A 27,658-nucleotide genomic window follows, 5' to 3' on the forward strand; every position below is an offset into this window, starting at 1 on the left:
GCTATTTTTAGTTTATATGTGTTGAGTCTTTAGACTCACTAGACTTGATCGATGCAGGTGAGTATGTTGATGAGGAGACAGGAGGTGGCGACCAAGGGGCAGGCTTGGACTGAGCGGGAGGCTAACCCGAGGACCGCAATGTTTATGTTTTTATGCAAATGTTAATTTACTCTGATTTCATGTTTGAGGGAAACACTTTGAGCAAACATTTTGTGAGCAAATTTTATTGAAGTTATTTTGAGCAACCATGTCTTATGGGGGACTTGGTTGAGATATTTTATGGCAAACTTTGAAGGTTATGTTATGTTTAAGAAAATTTTAAATTTTTCCGCAAGTTTTGAACGGTAAAAGTACGGTACGCTACATAACTGTAGGCTCATCATCAGGCAGCAACAACCTAATGAACATCAATATAGTTTACCAACAACATCTCAAGTTGCAGCCGTCATTGTTGACAACGAGTGTCAAGAAACTTTGAGCAGTCGAGATATTACTATACAAGGAATCAGTGGAAATCTTATCAGCATTCAAGATGTAGTTGGCTATTATGATCCTTTACAATATCCTCTCGTTTTGCCATATGGTTGGGACTTAAATAACCGAAATATCAGTGGTACCCAATTAACATTCTTAAATTACTATGCGTATATGCTACAGGTTAGTGAAAAAAACATTGAACTTTATGCTTTATCTTTTTTATTAAAAAAAATTCAAACTTATATTTACATCAATTCTCATATAGTGTAAATTATGTTCTTAGCCAGATACGAGAAAATTCACCATCTTTGATTCTTAGAGGAGGTCGTCTACTTCAACAATATGTGGTTGACAATTACGTAAAGATTGAAACACAAAGACTACGATGGATACGTTCAAATCAACGTGATATATGTTCAGAACTTTACCAAGGATTGCAAGATTTTTTACATGGAGGTGAAAATAATGCAGGTACGATAACTTACTGATTTGAATATTGTACGATAACTTAATGATTTCAATATTATTTTCCACACTATATGTTACAACTCACATCTTATACATATCTATCATACACATTATGCAGGAAATATTGGTACCAGAATCGTTTTGCCATCATCTTTCGGTGGTAGCCCACGTGATATGTACCAACGGTATCAAGATGTCATGACTTTGGTACAAACATATGGAAAACCAGATATAATGCTTACAATGACTTGCAATTCGAATTGGAATGAGATAAAAATCAACTACTTCCTGGGCAATCGCCTGAAGACCGTCCAGATTTGATTACAAGAATATTTCGGTCAAAATTCGAGGAATTTAAGAAAGACATTGTGGATAGAGGGGTTTTAGGTAAGGTTCTCTCTTATTCGTACGTCATTGAGTATCAGAAAAGAGGGCTTCCTCATGTTCATATGTTGGTCATATTTGAAAATAATGACAAGTTGTGTACTCCCTACCACTTTGACACAATTGTGCGTGCTGAAATACCTTTACAAATAGAAGAACCAAACCTACACAAAGCAGTTGTCCACCATATGATACATGGGCCCTGTGGATCGATGAATCCTAATTGTCCATGCATGGAAAATGGTAAATGCAAGAAGAACTTCCCAAAGCCATTTGTGGAATACACATCTCGAGGAAATGATTCATACCCTTTGTATCGAAGACGTGATGGTGGACAAGTATCAATTCCCAACAATGACGATGTTTTCATTGATAATGGTTGGGTTGTCCCGTACAATCCATGGCTTTTATTAAAATATGATTGTCATATTAACGTTGAAGTATGTGGAGGGATTAAGTGTGTCATGTACATATACAAGTACATCCATAAAGGTCCTGATCGGGTCGCACTAGAGTTGCGAAATGAACAAAATTGTGATGAAATCCAACAGTACGTGGATAGAAGATGGATTTGTGCGCCTGAAGCATTGTGGCGAATTTTCTCATTTGAGTTCAATAGGATGTATCCTTCGGTCATTAGGTTACAACTACATAGACCAAACCAACATTTGATTTATTTTGACCCCCAACAATGCGTAAGTGATCTACTTGCAGATGATGACAACTCGAATACTATGCTTACAGAATTTTTCAAAATAAATTGTGATCCTGACTTGACTGGAAAGTATTTATATCGAGAATTTCCACAATATTACACATGGATAAAATCTGGAAGAAAATGGATTCGTCGAAGAAGCAACAATAAAGTGGTTGGAAGAGTATATGTTGTGTCGCCATCTGAAGGTGAGAGGTTTTATCTATGTATCCTTTTAAATCTTGTCAAAGGCCCGACATCTTTCGAAGATCTGATGACTATGAATGGGGTAACATATTCAACATTTAAGGAGTCTGCTCAAATGAGAGGACTTCTCAAACAGGATGATTATGTAATACAATGTTTGCAAGAAGCACGATCTGTTAGAATGCCATCTTCATTGAGAAGGTTGTTTGTATCCATACTGGTGTTCTGTCAACCAACAATAGTTCGAGAACTCTGGGATGAGTTCCATCCTAGCATGTGTGAAGATTATGGCGGAGAAATTTCATCAAGTAACTTAATCATCAATAAGTTATTGCTTGAGATACGAAGGTTGTTGCATCAATACAAAATGAAACTTGATGATTTTGATTTGTCATCAATAAGTGCTGAGTTTTTAAAAGACGCACCACTACCAAGAATTATTGAGGTTGAGCTTTCTTATCATATTTCTGATGATGATCTGAGTTCTATTGAACGTTTGAATGCTCAACAGAGGATTGCGTTTGACACCGTCATAGAAAGTATTATGCATAACCAATCAAAACTTTTCTTCATTGATGGTCCTACTGGTAAGACTTTTTATACCGCTCAATGTTGGCACATTTAAGAAAAATGGGTAAAATAATAATTGCGGTAGCAACATCTGGAATAGCTGCGACATTGTTGCCAAGTGGAAGAATTGCACATTCACGTTTTCAAATTCCACTAAGACCAACCGCATCAACACTTGGCAAAATAAAAAAGCAGACAGAACTTGCAGATCTAATAAGGCGTGCATCAGCTATAGTATGGGACGAGGTTCCAATGGCAAATCGCTATGCTTTTGAATCTGTCAGTAAGAGTTTCCAAGATATTATGGAAAATCAAATAGCATTTGGAAGAAAGACAATGGTTTTCGGTGGCGATTTTCGACAAATGTTACCGGTTGTTAAACGAGGGTCAAAGGCTGAACAAATTGCTGCAAGTATTTCAAGGTCAACCTTCTGGAATTGCGTAAAGATAATACACCTTCAACAAAATATGAGATCTGCTCAACATATTGAGTTTTTGCAATTTCTCTTGCGCGTAGGTGATGGATTGCAACATACTATAACTCGTGATTTCATAAAATTATCAGATTCAATTATCATACCATGGGAAGGTGAACAATCAATTCATATGATGATTGATTCTGTTTTTCCTAATATGATCAATCATGTTAATGATGTAAACTACATGGTTGATAGAGCAATCATCACACCAAAAAATGTTGATGTGGACAATATTAATCAAATGCTCATTCTCAAGTTTCCTGGAGAGGAAAAAGAGTATACCTCTTGGGATAGTGTAGAAGACGACAATCACAACCTTTTTCAAGAAGAATTTTTGAATTCCCTTAGTCCAAGTGGTTTGCCACCACATAAAATCATATTGAAAGTAGGAAGTCCTGTCATGCTCTTGAGAAATGTTGCGCTTGAACTTGGTCTATGCAATGGAACAAGATTAATATGTCGCATTCTTGGTAGAAATTTTATAGATGCTCAGGTCCTCACAAGGGTACCAGATTCTTTATACATAGAATGCCCTTGAAACGTGAAGATAATTCTAGATTACCATTTGAGTTGACACGTCGACAGTTTCCCATAAGGCTTAGTTTTGCTTTCACAATAAACAAATCACAAGGTCAAACAAACCCAAATATTGGCTTATTTTTGCGTAATCATATGTTCAGCCACGGTCAGTTATATGTGGCACTTTCGAGAGGAGTCTCACAAAATTCTACAAAATTTTTGGTAAAAGACGGGGATTTAGAGCGTCAATTTGGTGTATTCACAAGAAACGTGGTTTTCAAAGAGGTATTGCTACCTAATAGAGAATGATAAAGTGTAAGTAAGTCAACTCTCTTTATTGTAAATTTTTTCAAAATACATTATGTACAAATATTTACAATAATCATTAAATACATGTTATATGTTTCAATGTTAGAATTTGGGGGATGCTAATAAATTAAATTTATCTTTAAAACTTTTTTCTATCCGTGCTTTTATCTCTATCCATGTTTATCTATTTCTCATCCTCTATCTTATCACTTCTCCCAAATAAACATTTTTGGTATGGATATCACAATTTCAATATTTATTGAATCAATTTTAAAAAAGTGCTTTGTTAGTGTCTAATGGAAAAACAGATTATTTATGAATTTCTGTTTGTTGGTTTAATTTTAATATTTTTTTTGTTGATTTTGACTTTGTGTTTTTTTCTCAAAGCCTGAAGGATGCTGGTTGCAGACAAGTTATTTGTAGAAATGTCATACTCAATTCAATGGATGAAATCTACTCGCCCTCATCTTCATCTGGTTTGTTTTTAAAAATAAATAAGTTTATCGTCTATGATTTGTTATGTTGTTTTATATTAGTAATCATATCAAATTCATTTGTTTGTTTTGATATTGCAGGTGATAATGTATTTATTACGAGCTTCACAGTCTTATGATATTATCTCTCGCATATTGTCAACAGAGTCACTAAATCATTTTCTTAAGGCCTCTCAAATATTGTTTTATTATAATCTTTACAGACAAATTTACATTTTGGTTGGTAGATTAAACTAAAATGTTTCAAAATCTAGCCGAGTTCCGATCTCAGAATATGAACTTTTCTCTGGCACATTTGCATCTTTATTAGATCTGACATATTTGAATCCTCGATGCATATGTAATTAAACCTGACGATTCATACATGGAAAACGCAGATGTCACGTACCGTACTTTTTACTACTTGATATTTGCGGAAAAATTTAAAATTTTCTTAAATAAAAGGCAAACCTTCAAAATTCGATAAAACAAACTGTACGTCCCAAAAATAGTTGCAACAAAAGATCTAAAATAAAGTTTAACAAAATTAGTTGTTTAAAATCTCATATCCAGTAGCGCGAAATCAGAGTTTTTGAACATTTTCATAAAAACTAAAAACTTGGGCGGTCCTCGTGTCTAGCCACCTGCTCAGTCCAAGCCTGCTCCTTGATCCCCACCCCTCGTCTCCTCGAAATCATCCTCACCTGCATCGATCAAGTCTAATGAGTCTAAAGACTCAACACATTTAAACTGGAAGTAGCAAGTAATACGTAATAAAACCACAGTCGACTTCAAAATATTACATATATATTTGAACATGAAAGTGCGTATAAAAGCTTGAACTTACATACATACATAGACGTGCTATAATGTGAAATTTTTCTTAAGCATGCTTGCATACTTGTACATACATGAATATACATAAACTTCATCATTTTGCGTAGAGGCATGTTTCAAAGCAAGTGACCCATAACATAAATCGCCTGATCAGACTAAACCACAATACTGGGCTGACAGGAAAAAATCTACTGCCACATACATGAGATCCCCGTTCATGCTTTAAGGGGTAGATTGGTCCCCGTTCATGCTTTAACGCTTTCCAATCCTGATCTAAACCCGTTCATGCTTTAACAGGGTGGATTGGTCCCTAGTCATGCTTTACCGCTTTCCAATCCCATACATAATTGGTCACAAGACATTTAGAATACATCAAAAACTTGAAATATTTTCTTTGCACGTCAAACATACTTACTTTGCGTTGAGGGATTCGTTGGATCTCGCTTGGGGCCACTGCTGCACCTACTAACATGAATTCAACGCTTAAATTGCATAACTTAGACGTAGGTATTCGTACTCACCACTGAATCAAGTAAATATCTTATGACATTCTAGATTACTCGGGGCTTAACCTCGTTTAATTGTCGTACTGGACCATGACATAAAGTCCCAATTCGATCCCTAAAATATTTCTCAAAGACTGGAGTACACGGACCCCGTGCACCCCTCCGGGTCCGGGTCCGTGTAGGTACTGTAAAAGCATACTCAAAAAGAAGTGAGGACACGGACCCCGTGCCTAGGTCCGTGTAAGGGTCCATGTAGACTCTGTAATAAGACACTTCGGAAGAAACAAGGGCACGGACCCCGTGCCAGGGTCCGTCGAAGGGTCCGTGTAGGCTCGGTGAAAGTAAACCAACAGAAAATCATGTATTCAAGGCTTATTTCTCCTAAATCTATCATCCCAACCATAAATCGACACCTCGAGACCTGTCCTAGAGTGCTAGAACACTCATTCAAACTCAAACAACACACTCCAAAACAACGACGTCCAACTTACAACGCAATACAACTCATTAACACGAAATTTGACACCAAAATCAATTCCTACGATTTCTAACTAAACCAAGTGCCTAAATGTTAGAGTAGGTGCCCGTCGAGCCAAGTGTTGGCCGAGTGTTCACAATGAAACTCTATGTATAAACAATCTTTATTTTAATAATATTTGAAATTATTGTTTTGGCACTTCTTTATCTGTATACCCATGCTAGTTGCATAGATAAAGTCCTTGAATATACAAATAGTAGAAAGGATATGAGATGCTCATATGATGAGTATCATGAAACTCATATTTGTAATATTGTATATTGTAAACAGTTCCTAATCGATTCAGCCGCCGCTAAGAAGGATATAGGCCGCTCGAGTTCGAGACTAGTATCTACGATGTGAGTACCATGTTTCATTGGTAGGGGACATTGTGATGTCCGAGCATGCAGATAGCTGCTCCTAGTAGAGTGCACTGAACAACCCTCCATAAAGGACTTTCCAAATGGTTCTCACTTATCGAGTGGAAACGTCCTAGTTTATGGTTGTACACCATTAGTCCTTATGACCCGGTACAACATTGAGACTCTATATGCTAGCATTGCACTTTGACTTGTTTACCGACTCTCATGGGGTCATCAGGTGGAAAGGTTGGGTGTTTTGTCGAAACATATAGGAGTCGATGCATTGTAGTCGGGGATTCACCGCTTACCTTCGGGTATGGATATCCTATGTGATCACATATATATGTAGTATGAAATCTCTGATCAGAGTATGGTGGTAATTATGAAAGAGGTTTCATAGATTACAACATCGATGCAACTACGACATGACACATAGTATCGATTCATTGACAACTCTCGATATACCAATGGTTGTCGAATTGGTCGGGATATATGAGTTGAAGGGACCGTACTGTACGTTAACCATAATTGAATGGTTCTCCGAAAAGAAGATGCACCTTCGTGATATGAGTAGTACAAATCAAATCTTTTAAGCCCTCTTCAACTGTACAGTCCATTACATTGAACAGTCTCGGAATCCCTCTCATTCCCGTGTGGGTCGGTTCATTCATGTTCCCTCCACCTAGAAGCCTGCCAGGAGCCGCCCATTGCCCGTGCAACTAATGGCACCGGCGATCACCCCCCGCCTTCTTCGGCCCCGGGCCTCAGATGCCCACCAGCTTCCGCTTGGTTCGTCCCCGAACCACACCGTACTAAGAGAGGTCGGCTCTGATACCAACTATAACGCCCCAGATTCGACGACTGTCCTCACTGTATCAAGACAAGTCTTTCCAACGTGCTTATGTCCTCACTCACATGCACCCTGGGAAACTTCCCAGGAGGTCACCCATCCCAAAATTGCCCCAAATCAAGCACGTTTAACTTTGGAGTTCTTATGTGATGAGCTACCGAAAAGAAGATGCACCTTCGTTATATGAGTAGTACAAATCAAATCTTTTAAGCCCTCTTCAACAGTACAGTCCATTACATTGAACAGTCTCGGAATCCCTCTCATTCCCGTGTGGGTCGGTTCATTCATGTTCCCTCCATCTAGAAGCCTGCCAGGAGCCGCTCATTGTCCATGCAACTGATGGCACCGGCGATCACCCCCCGCCCTCTTCGGCCCCGGGCATCACAATTAGAGTTGAGTTCTAACGTTCTTGTTATCAAGGAATTGATAATTAAGAATGGAGTAATTGGGGTATGCTCGTATAAGGACATGTTTAGTCCGAATCACATGGAGATCTGAACCCACGGCTAGTTGTATCAATGACCATTGAGGGCCACACAAGTGTTAGCTTTCTAGATGCCGTTGAGAAGAAAAATAGTTCAATGTGTTGAACGGCTTATAAAGGAGTTCATAAGCGTAAATAAAAATAGAAGTATGACTTCTATAAGGAGAATGTAACTTTTAATTTGAGGAAGTGTTCCTATATTAAAAGTTGGCCAAACAAATAATGTATTTGAAAATTGTGATTTTCATAAACATTATTATGGACTAAATTAAATTAATTCAAGTGTTGAATTATATAAACACAAGTGGGCCTAGTAGAGTCCAAATATTTAAATTAATTCAAGTGTTGGATTAATTAAACAACATTGGGCCTAATAGAGCCTAATTAGAAATAATTATTAAACTAGTGGGCTTGAGTAAAATCAAGTAAAGTTTTAAATGGACTCAAATGTGTTTGAGACATTTAAATAAAGTACATGGGCTTTGTAAATGTTACAAGCCCACTTAAAAAGTATGCTAGGGAGGTGAAGGGTTGGAGGAACTTTTTTCATTACTAAAGAATATGAGATGCTCATATGATGAGTATCATGAAACTCATATTTGTAATACTGTATATTCTAAGGACTTTATCTATGCAACTAACATGGGTATACAGATAAAGAAGTGCCAAAACAATAATTTAAAATATTATTAAAATAAAGATTGTTTATACATAGAGTTTCATTGTGAACACTTGGCCAACACTTGGCTCGACGGGCACCTACTCTAACAATCTCCCAATTGCACGAGAGCCAACTACCCATATGCTTTAAACCCATCGATTCGCGATGTTTCTCAAATAATGGTCCAGGTAAAGGCTTAGTTACTGGATCAGCAACATTATCTGCGAAGCCAACTTTGTCAATCGAGACTTCTCCTCTTTCCACAATCTCTCGGAGGATGTGGTACTTTCTCAATACATGTTTGGACTTCTGATGAGACCTTGGGTCATTTGCTTGAGCAATGGCTCCCGTGTTGTCACAAAACACCGGGACAGGAGAAACTCCATTAGGAATGACGCCCAACTCTTGGACGAAATTCCTTATCCAAACAGCCTCCTTTGCTGCAGCTGATGCAGCAATGTATTATGCCTTAGTGGTGGAATCCGTTGTACTGTCTTGCTTGGAACTCTTCCAAGAGACAGCAGCACCATTGAGCATGAATATGAACCCAAAGGTTAACTTAGAATCATCGATATCGCTTTGGAAGCTAGAGTCGGTATAGCCTTCCAATTTCAGTTCTCCACCCCCATAGACCAAGAACAATTTATTGGTCCTTCTCAAATACTTGAGGATGTCTTTCACAGCTTTCCAATGTGGAAGACCAGGGTTCGATTGATATCTACTCACTACACTTAGTGCGAAAGCCACGTCAAGACGTGTAGATATCATCCCATACATGATGCTACCAATCGCAGATGCATATGGAATGCGTGTCATCGCCGCTATCTCTGCATCAGTCTTGGGAGACATATACTTGGATAGGGACATGCCATGACACATTGGTAGATGTCCTCTCTTGGACTCATCCATCGAGAACCTCTTCACAATGGTATCAATGTATGTGGACTGGGTGAGACCAAGCAATCTTCTTGATCTATCTCTATAGATCTGTATTCCCAATACAAAAGATGCTTCACCCAAGTCCTACATTGAGAACTTACTCGCTAACCATATTTTAGTTGATTGCAACATTCCTACATCATTCTCAATGAGTAGAATGTCATCAACATAAAGCACCAGGAATGTCATAGCACTCCCACTGACCTTCTTATACACACAGGGTTCCTCAGGATTCTTAGTAAAACCAAACTCTTTGATTGTACTATCGAATCTAAGGTTCCAAATCCTAGATGTCTGCTTTAGAACATAAATAGATCTCTGAAGTTTGCATACCATATGCTCACTTCCGACATATGTAAACCCTTCAGGTTGAGACATGTAATTCTCTTCCTTAATATCCCCATTAAGAAAGGCTGTCTTGACATCCATCTGTCATATCTCATAGTCATACCATGCAGCTATGGCTAGCAATATCCTTATAGACTTGAACTTTGCAACTGGAGAAAAGGTTTCCTCAAAGTCAACTCCTTGTCTTTGAGTATATCCTTTTGCTACCAATCGCATCTTGAAGGTCAATACATTCCCATCCGCCCCAAGTTTCCTCTTATAAATCCATTTACATCCTATGGGAACAATTCCCACAGGTGGATCCACGAGATTCCACACTTGGTTCGAATGCATGGAATTCATCTCAGATTCCATTGCTTCAAGCCACTTGGATGAATCGGCATCAGATAACGCTTCCTTGAAGATCCTTGGATCACATCCATGGTTAGGCTCATCATGGCCCTCTTCAAGAAGCAGACCATACCTCATAGGTGGTCTCGAGACTCTCTCATATCTTCTAGGAGCTTGTATTTCCTATCTTGGCTCTACGGGTGTGGGTTCTATAATTGTGGGTGTCTCTCGAACCTCTTCGAGTTCTATCATCTCCCCTTTTCTATCCAATAGAAATTCCTTTTCCAAAAAAGTTGCATTCCTAGAAACAAACACCTTTGTTTCTTGGGGATAATAGAAATAATATCCAACAGAATTCCTTGGATATCCCACAAAGTAATATAAAATGGATTGACTATCCAATTTATCTCCCACTACCTGCTTCACATAAGCAGGGCACCCCCATATTCTAAGATAAGAATATTTGGGAGGCTTACCCATCCATATCTCATATGGTGTCTTATCAACTGCCTTTGAAGGGACATTGTTCAACAACAGTGCCGCTGTCTCAAGCGCATATCCCCAAAAGGATGGCGGCAACTCTGTGAACCCCATCATAGACCGAACCATGTCCATCAAAGTCAGGTTACGACGCTCCAAAACACCATTCAACTGTGGTGTAGCAGGCGGAATCCATTGCGAGAGAATCTCATTCTCCCTAAGATACTCTTGGAACTCGGCACTCAAGTACTCACCTCCTCGATCCGATCGAAGTGTCTTGATGCTTCGTCCCAACTGTTTCTCTACTTCACTTCTGAATTCTTTGAACCTTTCAAAGGCTTCATACTTGTATTTCATCAAATACACATACCCATACCTCGAAAAGTCATCGGTAAAGGTGATGAAGTAGGCATGTCCATGCTTAGTGGTGATGCTAAGCGGACCGCACACATCGGTATGGATCAAATCCAATAACCCTTTGGCTCGCTCCACATGGCCTTGAAAGGGAATTTTGGTCATCTTTCCTTTTAGACAGGATTCACAAGTCGTGAGAGCATTAATATCAGACATATCAAACATGCCTACTCCCACTAACTTGTTCATCCTTCTTAGGGAAATATGTCCTAATCGAGCATGCCACAATTGTGCTGAATTTAGAGTATCTTGTTTTCTCTTGTTTGTTGTTGTTATTGCTTGCACATTGTTTAGTGAAATATCTTTCAATTTTAAGGTGTAGAGATCGTTTTCAATTTCTCCAGTACCAATTAAACATTCATTCTTGTAAATGTTGCAAACACCTTTGCTAAATAAACAAGAAAATCCATCTTTATCAAGCATAGAAATAGAAATAATGTTTTTCACCAAATCTGGTACAAACAAAACATCTCTCAAAATCAACTTAAAATCATTGTTCAACAATAAGTAAACATCTTCTACAGCCTTGGCAGCAACTCTTGCTCCATTGCCCATCCTCAAGAAGGTCTCACCTTCTCTAAGCCTTCTACTTCTTCCCATCACCTGCAAATCATTACAGAGATGTGAGCCACAGCCGGTATCCAATACCCAAGAAGTAGAGTTAATTGAAATGTTTACTTCAATATAGAACATACCGTTTCCAAAACTCTTCTGGGCAAGATATTCCCTGCAGTTACGCCTCCAATGTCCAGGCTTCTTGCAGTGATGACAAATATCAGCAGTCTTGTCAGCCTTCACTGGTGTAGCTGCCACAACGGGACTCGGAGATTGCCTCTTCAAGGGCACGTTCTTCTTGGGACGTTGGAAAGAACGCTTCTTTCTCTTCCCATGTGGACCAGTCTTCGTGCCAGATGAAGAGCCCACATAAAGAACCGACTTCTCTTTCTTGATGGTGGCTTCAAACGTAACAAACATATTCACCAACTCCTCAAGGGTAGGCTCCAGTTTATTCATGTTGAAATTCACCACAAAAGGATCAAATGAGCTAGGCAGCAATAAGAGCAACACGTCGGTGGTCAGCTCCGATGGAAATGTAAGATCCAAGCTTATCCACAAGCTCAATCATCTTTAGGCCATGCTCATGGACCGAGGCCTCATCTCGCATGCGTAAAGTGATCAGCTCATTGACGATAGCATGCCTAAGAGGTCGAGTTTGCTCACCAAAGAGCTCCTTGAGATGCAAATGAATGTCAGCAGCATTCTTTGCATCCTCAAAACGCTTCTGCAGCTCATCATTCATAGAAGCATGCATATAACACCTGGCTTTCAAGTCATGGTCACACCATTCCTTGTAAGTCTGCAATTTCTCAGAAGTGTAGTCAGTCGGAGCCTCAACAGGGAGCGACTCAGTCAGTGTATATGCTATCCTTTCCGAATTCAAAACGATTTTTAAGTTTCTTAGCCTGTTGAGGTAATTAGGTCCAGTTAATACGTGTTTGTCGAGTATTGCAGATAGCGGATTGTGAATCGAAGACATTGTCAAAAATTGTACTGAAAAGTAAAACAGATAAATGTTAATGAATATTTTAAAATATTTAGTAAGATATAAAGTATGGACTTTTACTTTATAAATTTTCGCTCCCACTGTTTTGACATATTTCACTACTCTCAAGTGAAAACGGGAAACTCCTTTCCTCAGTAGGTACGCAAGGTCCAATTAGCAAATTATGATCCCGAATAATATCAGCCAATCACAATTTCTAAAAGGTAGTTTCCAATTGCATCACTATGCAACCCTCTACGTAAATATTTTTCTCACGTTTGATTAGGACCCAATAATATGACGTCGTTCATCTTTACGTGTCAAGCCTTATCCATCGATGTTGAACTTTAATTGACGGTCGCCATGAGTTCCCTCAATAATATGAACCGAAATCATGGGATTTCCACGTAGTTCACATCACCATGTCAATGGATGTCACAGCTTTCTGGTGTCCGGTGCCCCCCAATAATATGAGCCGAGCGCCGAACACGGGTAGCGTTCATCATGCACCCATTGTCGATGGAAGACATGGAAATTATAAAAAACTTTATAATTCCCCTTTTCGGGCTTGATATTAATTTTGAATCTTATTCAAAATGAGGGTTTTTAATTTTGAAAGATCTCATCATTAATTTTATTTAAAAGCTCGCCATGTTTGATTGTATGTTTGCCGGATTCATGCAACTTTGTTATTATCATAATAATAACGCACATACTCATTATTTATAACATATCATGTATATATTATAAATAGTAAACAAAACAAGGATGATCAATTGCCCAAAACTAATGTCCCGTGTGAGCTAAACACGGGCCTAGGTCTAATCCTCGGGAAATGCATGGGATGCAAATGCAACTATTACATTAGCCTTCAATATTTACATGTCTTCGATCTTCATAATCATCAAAACCACCATCTTCCAATTTTGATCTTCCACTATACTAATATTTACAAATAAATATCCATGGCAAATAGGGATACATCTCATGGGGGTGGGAACGGGCCATAAACCAAGCCCACTTTAAATTTGATAATTATTACAATCATTCAACACAAAATATCCTAGCATACACCTAGAAAATTGGGTTTGGGCTTTTGATCATCCTTCATGCATAATATCACATATCATACACCATCAATTAATTATCACAATAATTAATTGATCCAATATTATATATCTTGATCCAATCACTAACCGCCACGATTATAAACTAAATTAACAAAGTATACAAACTCCTTTGTCTACTTTCTAATTAATTTATTTACAACCGAATTTCTTGTAAATCACAATTTACTATAAATAATTAAAGTTCAACTTCAATTATTTATTTCATGAGATAATATGTACAACTTTTGTGGATTTAAACTTAAGGGCCCAAAAAATCATTTTTCATCAAAAACATTTTGGCCCATTTAAATTTCACAAATTATGTTAGTCATCTAATGGCCCAACAACTTCAAGGCCCATGACACTTTGATATTCCAAAACACTTTTGGAAATTCTAGTCGTCATCGCCGTCGCCGGAGCTCCGTCGCTGGATTCCGGCCAACTTAAAAAAAATTATTTTAAAAACAAGGGGGGCCGGGCTGCCCGAAATGGGCAGCAACTTGCTGCCCAAAAAAAACCCACGACGGCCTCGATTTTTGTTGCAAAAAATCATATCATGCGGTTAGAAATCGTCCTCAATATAATATTATGTATATGCTTCACAAAATAGTATCCTTAACTCTGATACCACTTGAAAGAGGATCGATTAAGGTGCCCGAATGCGCAACGGAAGTTTCAAAAATTGTTTTTCAAGGCAAAAAATCGAGCACCTCATGTACTAGTGTGTAGCAAATACAAAAATACGAAATGTCATACATAGGGTGTTTTAGAAAATTTTACCTATCAATCACAAAGGATTGATGATGGCTCCAACTTAGTTTTAAATAACTAAGCTCTTGAATGGCAAGACAATCTTCAAGCTCTCCTTGCTTCAAAATTAGGCCCACCACTTACAAGCTAGAACCCCTCTTATTTTGCACTAGAAAAATAAGAGTATTTTTCAAAGAGAAGTGTAGGATTTCCTCAACAACAATTGAAGTGAAAAATGAGGAGAATATTGTGCAATATTTCGGCCAAGGTGGAGTAGAGGAGAGAAGGGGAGAACTTTCTTGATCCTTGAAAAAGTGATAAAGGTGCATGAGCATGCCATGCAATTTTTTAACTTTTTCAAGGACCAAGAAAGTTCTCCCCTTCTCTCCTCTACTCCACCTTGGCCGAAATATTGCACAATATTCTCCTCATTTTTTCCTTCAATTGTTGTTGAGGAAATCCTACACTTCTCTTTGAAAAATCCTTTTATTTTTCTAGTTCAAAATAAGAGGGGTTCTAGCTTGCAAGTAGTGGGCCTAATTTTGAAGGAAGGAGAGCTTGAAGATTGTCTTGCCATTCAAGAGCTTAGTTATTTAAAACTAAGTTTGAGCCATAATCAATCATTTGTGATTGATAGGTAAAGTTTTCTAAAACACCCTATGTATGACATTTCGTGTTTTTGTATTTGCTACACACTAGTCAATGAGGTGCTCGATTTTTTGCCTTGAAAAATAATTTTTGAAAGTTCCGTTGCGCATTCGGGCACCTTAATCGATCCTCTTTCACTAAAGACACGAAACGAAATACCAACATACATCCCAACATCATTCTCGATATACCTAAACGCGATGCCCAACAAAACCTGCCACAAAAAAATCTCAAGAACACATCAATAACATAATTTTCAGAAAACGCAGTTTGAGCAGTCCCACGAAAATCATCATAACTCACTCAATTTTTATCTAAATATTTTGAATTTTATCTCAAATCGAAGGTATCAAAAAGTTCTACAATTTTCATGTTGAAAGTTTTCTCAAAATCACGATCGAAAAATCGCAGTTTTCAAAAGAACAGTAAATTTCGAAATTTTAGATCTAAAAACGTTTCAAAATCGATCCAACATGTTTCTGAAACCTTGCACATCATACATGGATTTTTACGCATAAAACAACGCAACACATACTATGACATGATCGACGCAGGAAAAATAGTATATACGTGCCTTGTGATAAATAACGTTACCGAAACGACGACTCCGACACGGGAAGGAAGCGAGAGACGATCTGGGACGAACGTGGCACTAATTTCTTGCAACGAAATTAAAGAAAAGTTCCTGGAAAAATCGAAGGAGAGGGGCGGCTGATGCAAGGTTGAAGAACCCTAGGTTTATTTTCTCAAAAATCTGAATTAGAGTGTAAAGAGTTGTGTGTGTGTGTTTTACGTGTAGGTGTGTGTGTTTTAATATAATTAAGGGAAAGGGTTGCTTAATTAGTAATTAATAGTGCTAATTAAAATGCTAATCATAAATGCTAATAAAATGCTAATTAAAATGCTAATCATAAATGTAAATTCTCACTACTAAGCAAAGTTCCCTAATTTGAAATAAAGTATACATTTGCTAAAATTTAAAAGTTTTAAAATCCTAAAATCACTAAATAAATGAATTAGGCTTTTAAAAATACTACAACTAAGTAAATCATTTAAAATGCCCCAAACTTAATTTAAAATAAAATACCACGTTTACAATCGCCAAAATCGTCACCGGTCTCTTTTTCTTGATCCCGCATCGAATAATCACCTGAAACATGAAACTCGAGAAAACATTTTAACGTGCATCACATAAACATACATAATTTAAAATAATGCAATTTAAATAGGTCATGCATCCCAAAAAATTCATTTTAAATTTAAATAAATGATTTAACAATTAAATAAATACATGGGTTTTACGTGTACTGATTTTGGGCTCTACAGCAGATGATGGAGGCATGAATCCAACCATATAGTCTCCATAAATAGCCAACGCCGCAGGTTTTTAAAATTCTTAGTATTACAATAATAAACTTGACCTTAGCATGGATTTACAAACTTATTATTTCCATTTTTATATCCACTTAAATTGTTGATTTCTATTTCAACTTAATCAAAACATAATATGTGTCTTCCGGAAATGATTTAATTCCACCACTACTGCTAGAATTTGTATTGTTCATCTTTGTGAAATAATATACTTACAATATTTTGGTTTTTCTTAGCAAATAAAAGAAGTTTGTCAATTTCTACTTTATTTTCCATTTATTTAGTGAAATCTTTGCAGTAATTTATATTTTGTTATGTCATGTCAATTTTATCATAGCACGCTTAAATAGATTGCTCTATTTTTTTTGTACATTTATGTTGTACTTGGGTGTGATTCGATAAAATGATATTTCAATATTAAGATAGAACTGGGAGCGTGTAACTTATGCATACAATGTCTAAAGACAAATACACTTTTAATTGTTTTAGCTTAATTTATGAGACAAATTTGAGGTTTTTATATTCAATACATTTAGTTCAATGATGTTATGATATTTTTTGAAAAATAATTTGACTATTTGTTAACTTCTTTTACTTTGAAGTTTATCATATATTTCACATGAGATGATATTGCAGCTTCAAAATAATATTATTTTTAATGATCAATACATATATCATGTAAGGTAAAAAAATTTATTTTGACAAATTTATTTAAGCTTTGGAATCCATTGCCTTTCATGATTCAAATACATTATATTTCAATGTCATGCTGTTGTAATATCATGAATGTTTAATATATTAGCTCAATATATTCATGACACATGCAACGCGTGTGCCTCAGTGACTAGTATTCATTATTGAAGCGGGAATGACTATATATCCCCGTAGAGCCATAAATTCCACAAGCTAAAATTGGAATACAAAGATGGGTACGGCCTTTGAAGCTCTTGTAGCAGAAACACGAACATCCCAAGACAGGAGCCAACAAACTCATCAAACTCCCTTAGTTGTGAGCTTTTTTCATGGCTGGCAGAAAGAGTTCATTTTTCAGCAAGCCAAGCCGAATAAATCAACGCAATATGAACATATCAGTTTTACCTTTCTACTAATATCGGCATGCTCTGGTGGTTAGTGAAAACAAAACGAACAATACTAAAATTTAAAAGAACCAAAAGGATTTACTCAAGAATACTCGGTCTTCCTTAATTGAATGTGATTACTTTCTACCACTATTCACGATAAAAGGAAAACAATTAAATGGAAATATAGACTCCACATAAAACATATTGAAAACACGTTAAATAAAACAATGGTTTATGATAATTATATTCTACCACGAATCTAGTTAATCCAGAATGGCAATACATTTGATCGGGGGGAGATTGAGAGAGAAATACCCGATTACAAATCTGAAGTTATCCAAAACTACACAAAAATTTAAACCAAAAATAACACGTTCCTTGCTGCTATCAAATAACAAACAATAAAACACAAGTATTGTCGCACATAAAAATTTCCAAAAAACGCACATAAACTGGAGATTTTTAGGACCCAACGTCACAAACATTTCCACACGTACAACCTCATAAACTACGCAAACAACAAAACTTCAAATGTTGCCTTCAATGGTTGCCGAAAGAAGTACTGTTACCAGAACATCAATCATAACTAGCATTCAAGAATTTCAATAGTTCATTTCGGTTGCCTTCTGCCACTTTGTCCTCTTTTGTTTTCTCAAGCTTCAATAACATCTGCAAAAGGGGACAATAGATCGTATTCATGCACATATGCAATGCAGCGAGTATTGACAGCTCTCACTGAAAAGTGGATACATGGGTTGTAATAGCAAAACTATACCAAGAAACTTTTCTATACAATAATCAACTTACTTCAGTATGCTCAGCTTGTTCACAACTGAATTGACTGACTATTCGTGATCTAAAAGGACTCTTCATTGATCCTCCATTTTTTTTGTAAGAAACAGAAGTCTACATATTTGTTAACCACTATGATGCAAAAATAGCCCGTAAATATTCATCAATTACGGATTCATATCCAAACACAGAAGCAACCAGGACAAGTATGGGCTAAAAATTTTGTGCCACAGCAAAAACTCATAGGAGGCATTAACAGATTGCTTCCATATAATCAACTCTCGTTAGTATTAAACAACTTTCTCAGCACAATAATGCAGTCAATAATCAATCCTGGAAAATGCATTTCTTATCATGATAAATGATTTTTTTTAAAAAAAACAGATGTGTTGTGAAAAAGTAAAAATTTATGGTAAAAAGTAAAAATCTCAAACTCTCAAAATTTACCAAACTACACACTTTATAATATTTTTCTCTCTACTTAATTGTAATTTTCTTCACAAATGAGAGATCTATTTATAGGAAATCTTTACAAATAATCCAAAAATAAAATACATCATTACCTACATCATCACACACTAATTTTCAATATTTACAACTCTTATTTTCAACATTCAAATATTCAACATTCAAATATTCAATACTCACATTTTAAATATATTTTTCAACACTCCCCCTTGTGATGATGATCATAATGATTGTCTTCATTACGTGTTTTTATACTGCCTCGTTAAAAACCTTACTAGGAAAAACCCATTGGGATAAAAACCATAGTAAGGGAAAAAGAGTGCAGTCACGTAAACTCCCCCTCATGTTGACACGAACAATTCTTCACAAATTTCGTAGATTGCGCATCCCAATATTATATATATGCTTTCTGAATATTGACGTAGGAAGCGCCTTTGTGAAGAGATCTGATGAATTTTCACTTGATTGAATGTGACGAACATCAATACATCTATTCTTCTCAAGCTCCTTGGTGAATGCGAAGAACTTAGGAGGAATATGTTTAGTTCTGTCGCTTTTTATGTATCCTTCTTTCATTTGAGCAACACATGCAGCATTATCTTCATATAGTATCACAGGCTTTTCATCAGATGATAATCCGCATGAAATTTGGATATGTTGGGTCATTGATTTTAACCACACACATTCACGACTTGCTTCATGTAGTGCAATAATCTCGGCATGATTTGATGAAGTTGTTACGAGCGTTTGTTTCTGAGAACGCCAAGATATTGCAGTGCCTCCACGAGTAAATACATATCCAGTTTGGGAACGTGCCTTGTGTGGATCAGATAAGTATCCAGCATCAGCATAACCAATTATACTTGGATTAGCATCTTTTGAATACAAAAGTCCCAAGTCTGTCGTTCCTCGTAGATAACGGAATATATGTTTAATTCCGTTCCAGTGTCTCTTTGTTGGATATGTGCTAAATCTTGCCAACAGATTCACGGCAAAAGATATATCAGGCCTTGTACAATTTGTAAGGTACATAAGGGCACCGATGGCACTTAGATATGGTACTTCTGGACCAAGAATATCTTCATCATCTTCACATGGACGGAATGGATCCTTTTCTATGTTTAATGATCTAACAACCATTGGAGTACTTAAAGGATTTGCTTTATCCATATTAAAACGTTTAAGGATCTTTTCTGTATAATTTGTCTGGTGAACAAACATTCCACATTCTTTTTGTTCAATTTGTAAACCCAGACAATACTTGGTTTTTCCAAGATCCTTCATTTCAAATTCTTCCTTCAAGTATGACACAACTTCTTGAATTTCTTTATTCGTTCCAATGATGTTTAAATCATCAACATATACAGCAATAATTACGCATCCGGATGTTGTTTTCTTAATGAAAACACAAGGGCATATTGAATTATTTACATATCCCTTTTTCATCAAGTGATCACTTAGTCGATTATACCACATTCGACCTGATTGCTTTAACCCATATAATGATCTTTGTAATTTCACAGAATAACATTCCCTGGGTTTTGAACTTTGTGCTTCAGGCATCTTAAATCCTTCAGGGATTTTCATATATATATTACTATCAAGTGATCCATATAAGTAAGCTGTAACAACATCCATAAGACGCATTTCTAAATTTTCAGATACCGCCAAGCTAATCAAATACCGAAACGTAATTGCATCCATCACAGGAGAATACGTTTCTTCATAATCAATTCCAGGCCTTTGAGAAAAACCTTGTGCAACAAGTCGAGCTTTATATCTTACTATTTCATTTTTCTCATTTCGCTTTCGAATAAAAACCCATTTGTATCCAACAGGTTTTACACCTTCAGGTGTAAGGACTATAGGTCCAAAAACATTACGTTTATTTAGCGAATTTAATTCAACCTGGATGGCATCTTTCCATTTTATCCAATCCTGCCGATTTTTACATTCACCAAAAGATTTTGGTTCATGATCTTCGTTATCATTTATGATGTCGATTGCCACATTATAAGAAAATATATCATCAATTTCATCTATATCTTTTCGGTTCCATATTTTTCCAGTATTAATATAATTGATAGAGATTTCATGATTCTCGTCAGTTTGTGGTTCTGACAGAACATTTTCATCATCATGTGTTTCTTCAGGAACACCATTCTCTATTTTGTGATCATCATGTGTTTCTTCAGAAACGTCATTCTTTATTTTGTGATCATCGTGTTTCTCTATGAATTTTCTTTTTCGAGGATTTTTATCCTTGGAACCGACTGGCCTTCCACGCTTCAGGCGTTTAATGACATCATGAGTATCTTCCATTTGTTTCTTTGGAATTTCAATTCGAGCAGGGGCATTTGCAGCATGTATATATGATTTAGTTACCCCTTTTGTGTCTGCAAATGCATCTGGTATTTGATTTGCTATTCTTTGCAAGTGTACAATTTGTTGTACATCTTTTTCACATTGTTTTGTTCTTGGATCCAGATATAACAATGATGATACATACCATGTAATTTCTTTTTCGGTATGTTTCTGTTCTCCCCCTAACATTGGGAAGATTTCCTCATTAAAATGACAATCAGCAAAACGTGCTGTGAACACGTCGCCTGTCTGAGGTTCAATATATCGAATGATTGATGGACTATCATAACCGATATAAATTCCAACCTTTCTTTGAGGTCCCATTTTCTTTCGTTGCGGTGGTGCAATAGGCACATACACCATACATCCAAAAATTCTCAGATGAGAAATGTCTGGTTCTTTACCAAATGCAAGCTGCAATGGGGAGTATTTATGATATGCACTTGGTCTGATGCGAATTAATGAAGCAGCGTGTAAAATTGCATGTCCCCATATAGAAATAGGGAGCTTTGTTTTCATTATCATTGGTCTAGCAATCATTTGCAGACGTTTAATCAATGATTCAGCCAATCCATTCTGTGTATGTACATGAGCAACAGGATGCTCAACAATGATTCCCATAGACATACAATAATCATTGAAAGTTTGGGAAGTAAATTCACCAGCATTATCAAGTCTAATTTTCTTGATTGTATAATCGGGAAATTGATTCCTCAATTTTATTATTTGAGCAAGTAATCTTGCAAATGCAACATTTCGAGTTGATAATAAACATACATGTGACCATCTGCTGGAGGCATCAATCAATACCATAAAGTATCTGAATGGTCCACATGGTGGATGGATTGGTCCACAAATATCACCCTGAATACGTTCAAGAAACATTGGTGATTCAGTTTGGATTTTGACTGGTGATGGTCTTATAATAAGTTTTCCAAGAGAACATGCTTTACATTGAAACTTATTATTCTGAAAGATCTTCTGGTCTTTCAGTGGATGACCATGTGTATTTTCTATAATTCTTCGCATCATTGTTGAACCAGGATGTCCCAATCGATCATGCCAATTGGTTAATATCGAAGAATTATCAACTACCATGTTTGATTCAATGGGACTTATATGTGTATAATGCAATCCAGTAGGGAGCATTGGTAGTTTTTCAATCACATATTTCTTTCCTGATTTATATGTGATAAGACACATATATTTCTCATTCCCTTCATTCATTGTTTGAGTATCATACCCATGGGAATATATATCATTAAAACTCAACAAATTTCTTTTGTGGTGAATATAAAGCATCATTGATCAAAAATTTTGTACCATTAGGTAACAAAAATTGTGCTTTACCACATCCTTTAATCAAGTCTACAGGACCTGATATTGTATTCACCGTTGTTTTTGTTGGTTTTAGTTCCAAGAAATATCTTTTATCTCGGAGGATAGTGTGCGTTGTACCACTATCGGGTATGCAAACTTCAGCTTTGCTCATAGCATTTTCCATATTTGAACTTCAAAAAAATATGCAATGAAATAAATTACTTGCAATATATATTTAAATATAACACAAATCATAATTATACAATAAAACATTATTCTATGAATACATGAAAAATAGATTATTGTACATTTATATTCTACCATTATATTGTTCATTTTCAGAGAAATCGTTGAGAAAATCTGCAGCATCAATATTGTTCATTTCTATCCCACCAACATATTGATCATTTCCAGAGAAATCATTCATAAAATCACCAGCATCAAAATGAGTTGCATCACTCAAACGGTCACTGCGTTCAGTGAAGTTGGTCTCCTTTTCTTTCCCCTTTAATGATTCTTTATAAAGTTTACAAAGGTGCTCAGGGGCTCGACAAACTTTGGACCAATGTCCTGGAGTACCACATCTGTAACAAGAACTTTCATATCTTTTTGAGTGCTTCTCATTAACACTTGTATTCTCATGATGCCTTTTCTGTGGATGGTTTGGGACGTTCTTTGAGATGAGTTATAAAAATAACTATCTCGATTATTTTCAAAACCACGGCCTTGACCACGACCACGGCCAATTCCACGTCCACGTCCACGTCCACGACCTCGACCTCGACCTCGACCAAAACCTTGTCTTTGAATTTGATTTTGGTTTCCAGGTTTAAATTCATTTTTACTTACAGCATTTACTTCTGGAAATGCTGTTGATCCAGTGGGTCGGGACTGATGATTTCTCATTAATAGCTCGTTGTTTTTTTTCCGCCACAAGAAGACAGGCGATGAGTTCAGAATATCTCGCGAATCCACGTACTCTATATTGTTGCTGTAGAGTAATATTTGATGCATGAAACGTGGAAAATGTTTTTTCAAGCATCTCAGATTCTGTGACCTCATGTCCACAAAATTTTAATTGCGAGATTATTCTATACATCGCCGAATTGTAATCACTGACTTTTTTAAAGTCTTGGAATCTCAATGTATTCCATTCATCCCGGGCGGTCGGAAGTATAACTTCTCTTATATGTTCGAATCTTTCTTTTAATCCCTTCCACAAAGCCATGGGATTTTTTTCAGTCAGATATTCACATTTCAATCCATCGTCGAGATGTCGACGCAAAAATATCATGGCTCTTGCCTTTTCTTGTGACGTGCATATGCCATTTTCTTTAATGGTCTCGCTTAGACCCAATGACTCAAGATGCATTTCTACATCTAGAGTCCATGGCATATAATTCTTTCCCGTGATGTCGAGCGCAACAAATTCGAGCTTTGTTAAATTTGACATGGTGGTACTAAAAAATTACGATGCATTTTATTAGTTAATAATTATTGCAATACAAAGTAACGGATAAACAACAAGTACAAGTATTTGTAAAAATAAAGAAAACACACGAGGAGGATATTCTCCGATAAATAAAAGACTCGTGAGTATGATAACCAAAATAATTAAAAATAACCTTGAGAAAGCCATCTTCTTTTTTCTTCGAAAAATTTGATGATGAATAATTTTTAGAGAAGAAGAGAAAGTTGGAGTGATGGAATGTGTTTGTGAGATCATATTTATAGGGCAAAAAATAGCCGTTGTTTACCATTTATCACCGTTGGGGTACAAAAAAATAAAGGTATGTATTTGTATAATTTTATGATAATAATATGATATATAATATTAGACATGTTTAAATAATTATGTATATCATATCATAATATTATAATGAGTGTCATAATTTATTTTGTTTAAAACCTTATAGGCTTTTATACTTGTCGTATCCCTTACCGGGAGTGTGGGATGTCGTCTTAACATCCTCCCAGGATTTATAACAAGTTTATGAAAAATTTATTTTTATTATTTCTAATAATAACATTATATTGTATATTAAATAAATACACAATAAATAAATAACAGTAAAATAAATATAATTATTTTTGTTACCTTTTTCTTCTGTTTGGAGCTTGGAAAAGTATGTAGGACTTTTAGAGCTTCGTGCTGATAACGTGTTGTGAAAAAGTAAAAATTTATGGTAAAAAGTAAAAATCTCAAACTCTCAAAATTTACCAAACTACACACTTTATAATATTTTTCTCTCTACTTAATTGTAATTTTCTTCACAAATGAGAGATCTATTTATAGGAAATCTTTACAAATAATCCAAAAATAAAATACATCATTACCTACATCATCACACACTAATTTTCAATATTTACAACTCTTATTTTCAACATTCAAATATTCAACATTCAAATATTCAATACTCACATTTTAAATATATTTTTCAACAAGATGTATATATTTTAATATTACAACCACTCTGATAGTCTAAACTGAAGTCCTACAGTTTGAACCAGTTACATTTAGCTGGATGCTATCTTTTTCAATAAAAAAGTTGATAAAATTACTGAGAATCATGTGAATAATTAAAATGCTCCATATTCCTTATCAAATGCTCCATTTCATATTTGGAACAAGTAACGTTATTATTTGATTTTCTAAAATGGAAAATTTCTCACCATATTATCTTAAAAAATAAAGCAGTGGCACCAAATCATTAACTGTTCCAAATTTACTACGATAGGTCGCACAATGTTCAGATGTCTAAAGCTATTGCTTCGTCAGCTCACTTTCGAACTCCACATATTCAAAATGAAAATTTCAGTAAGCAGCGGAGGTACAATAAAACAAGAATCATGCCAACTAAAGGCGAAAGTGTTACCTCCATACATAAGCATATTTGATCAATTTAAAAAATACAACCAAGAACTATCATAATTTACACCTTTAAGCCTCTGTTTAGTTTAAATAATAACAGAATGATTGGTACATTATCAGGCCTTATCTAATGTTTGGTCGGAGTATTGTATTATATGAAAGCCCGAAAATCATGTGTGAAGCCCGCGCTGTAGACAATATTTTCCAGATACTTTATCACAACCGACCAATGTGATTATCTATCATTTTTGTACAACATAACATGCAAATATGCATTCTTAGGCATAGTTTGGTACACATGATAAGATAGACATGTGATATATAATATAAGGATAAGTTAATGATAAATAAAATGTAGGCTATTATATTTAATGTTTGGTATGATTTTAATAATAATTAAATTTATATATTAGATTGTAATGACAAAATTAACCTTATCATAATAAATTTTATAATTTCAAAGTTGTTGCTTGAGTTCATATTTTTTATCTGTTCATGCCACGATAGTGTTTGCATGATTTATTTATTTTTACCTAATTTTATATATTATATAATATGATAATTGAGCCCCTGATTTTGTGATTCAAGTCAAATATCAATTTTTAAGGTTAATCGAGTGATACTAATAATTTTATTGATATTTATAAAAATGATTTATATAATTATCTCGAATTTATTTATATAATTATCATATTATATAATATATAAAAATAAATAAAAATATTTATTTGATTTTAATTTCTAACTACTGGCATAGATTTATAAAAATCATTTATAAATTGAGGGCAATTAATTCATTTGTAGTGTATTTTATTATTAAATTAAAATTATCACACCTAATAGAAGGGACATTTTATCCTTCTAAAAAATTATTTATCAAGGGCACATGATATTATCATGGGCTTTTTAAAAAGTACCAAACATGGGATAAGGAGGATTATTTATCAATCCCTCTATTATCCCATGTACCAAATTATGCCTTACAATATTACCCATCTCAATAAAGTGGATGAGGACAGACTATTTTTTAAACTAAACTTATTCTCCCAAATCATGGCAGCGGGACAAAATGATTGGATTACAGAAATTTTCAAAATACCGGTGTTTATCATGGTTGACCGAATATGTGAAACGGTCAGTATTGAATTTAGGGATTAATGAAGAGAACAAAGAGATGAGAGGTTATTGGAGAAGAAGATTGAAAATTTAAATGAGGATATTAAAATTAAATTTTGATTTATAAGAAAAATAATAATATATGGGGGAGCTTAACGTCGAGCTTGGAGTAGAAAATGGAGTAAGGGTTTCAAAAAAGGTGAGAGGCTGAGTAAAAGAATTAAAAAAGAAAAAGAAAAACAATTGATTCTTTAATTGACATAAAAATGTTAAAATGGAATACAAAATTGATTTCTTATTGCATTTATCAATTCATTTAATAAAAATTTTAATTGTAACTGGTTGTAATTACAATCATAGTAACAAATGATTGGTTAAATTATATTTGAAGATAATAAATATAGTTAGTTTTATTTTTACATAAATGTTACTTGTGAAAATATATAAAAAATAATAAGAATAATTTTTAATCTATAATGGTAATTTATTTTCTAAAAAGAAGTAGGTAGAATTACCAACATATCTCTTTTATTAATAATTAAGGTCGTCGGGCACATATAATGGGGGCCTTTTGGTTATTTCAATGCACTAAACAAAATTATTCCCTTATATTATATATATATATATATTTTGTATGTTTGATATGATTTTAATATAAGAGAATCATATATATATTGTGTTTGGTATGATATATATATATGATTATATATATCTCTCACATTATATTACTTTCCGTATCTTTCAATTTTTTATCACTCTCACCAATCCTTCAATTATCCTCTCAATCAAATATTTTGTCCTTTACAATCACAAGTGGGTTCATTTTATTTGTCATGAAAATCTGAACATCCAGGGAGTTTACGGGGAAGCAATACCTTTTTACCAGAGACAGCACTACGGCGAACACCTTCATCT

The 27,658-nt window shown here is 35.3% G+C and overlaps 3 protein-coding genes and 1 long non-coding RNA gene across 4 annotated transcripts; 3 read left to right on the forward strand and 1 right to left on the reverse strand.

Annotated features, from left to right (window-relative positions):
• The first annotated feature begins 368 nt into the window (after positions 1–368).
• LOC142518901 (uncharacterized) lies at positions 369–1,465 on the forward strand. Its single transcript, XM_075621763.1, has 3 exons — positions 369–657; positions 765–948; positions 1,064–1,465. Exons 1-3 carry the CDS (start codon positions 649–651, stop codon positions 1,264–1,266), a joined length of 396 nt encoding a protein of 131 aa, XP_075477878.1. The 5' UTR covers positions 369–648; the 3' UTR covers positions 1,267–1,465.
• Positions 1,395–2,855, forward strand: LOC142509573 (uncharacterized). The gene has a single exon (XM_075619574.1). It carries the CDS (start codon positions 1,395–1,397, stop codon positions 2,853–2,855), a length of 1,461 nt encoding a protein of 486 aa, XP_075475689.1.
• A 5-nt stretch (positions 2,856–2,860) lies between these two features.
• LOC142509589 (uncharacterized) lies at positions 2,861–3,817 on the forward strand. Its single transcript, XM_075619575.1, has one exon. The coding sequence runs from the start codon at positions 2,861–2,863 to the stop codon at positions 3,815–3,817; it is 957 nt and encodes a 318-aa protein (XP_075475690.1).
• A 14,348-nt stretch (positions 3,818–18,165) lies between these two features.
• On the reverse strand, positions 18,166–27,658 carry LOC142544254 (uncharacterized). Its single transcript, XR_012820043.1, has 2 exons — positions 27,619–27,658; positions 18,166–18,480 (listed from the first exon to the last, which is right to left on the reverse strand). It is a non-coding gene; the product is annotated as an uncharacterized LOC142544254 (long non-coding RNA).

The sequence above is a fragment of the Primulina tabacum genome, chromosome 1, assembly GCF_025594145.1.
Source record: "Primulina tabacum isolate GXHZ01 chromosome 1, ASM2559414v2, whole genome shotgun sequence".
Lineage (NCBI taxonomy): Eukaryota > Viridiplantae > Streptophyta > Magnoliopsida > Lamiales > Gesneriaceae > Primulina > Primulina tabacum.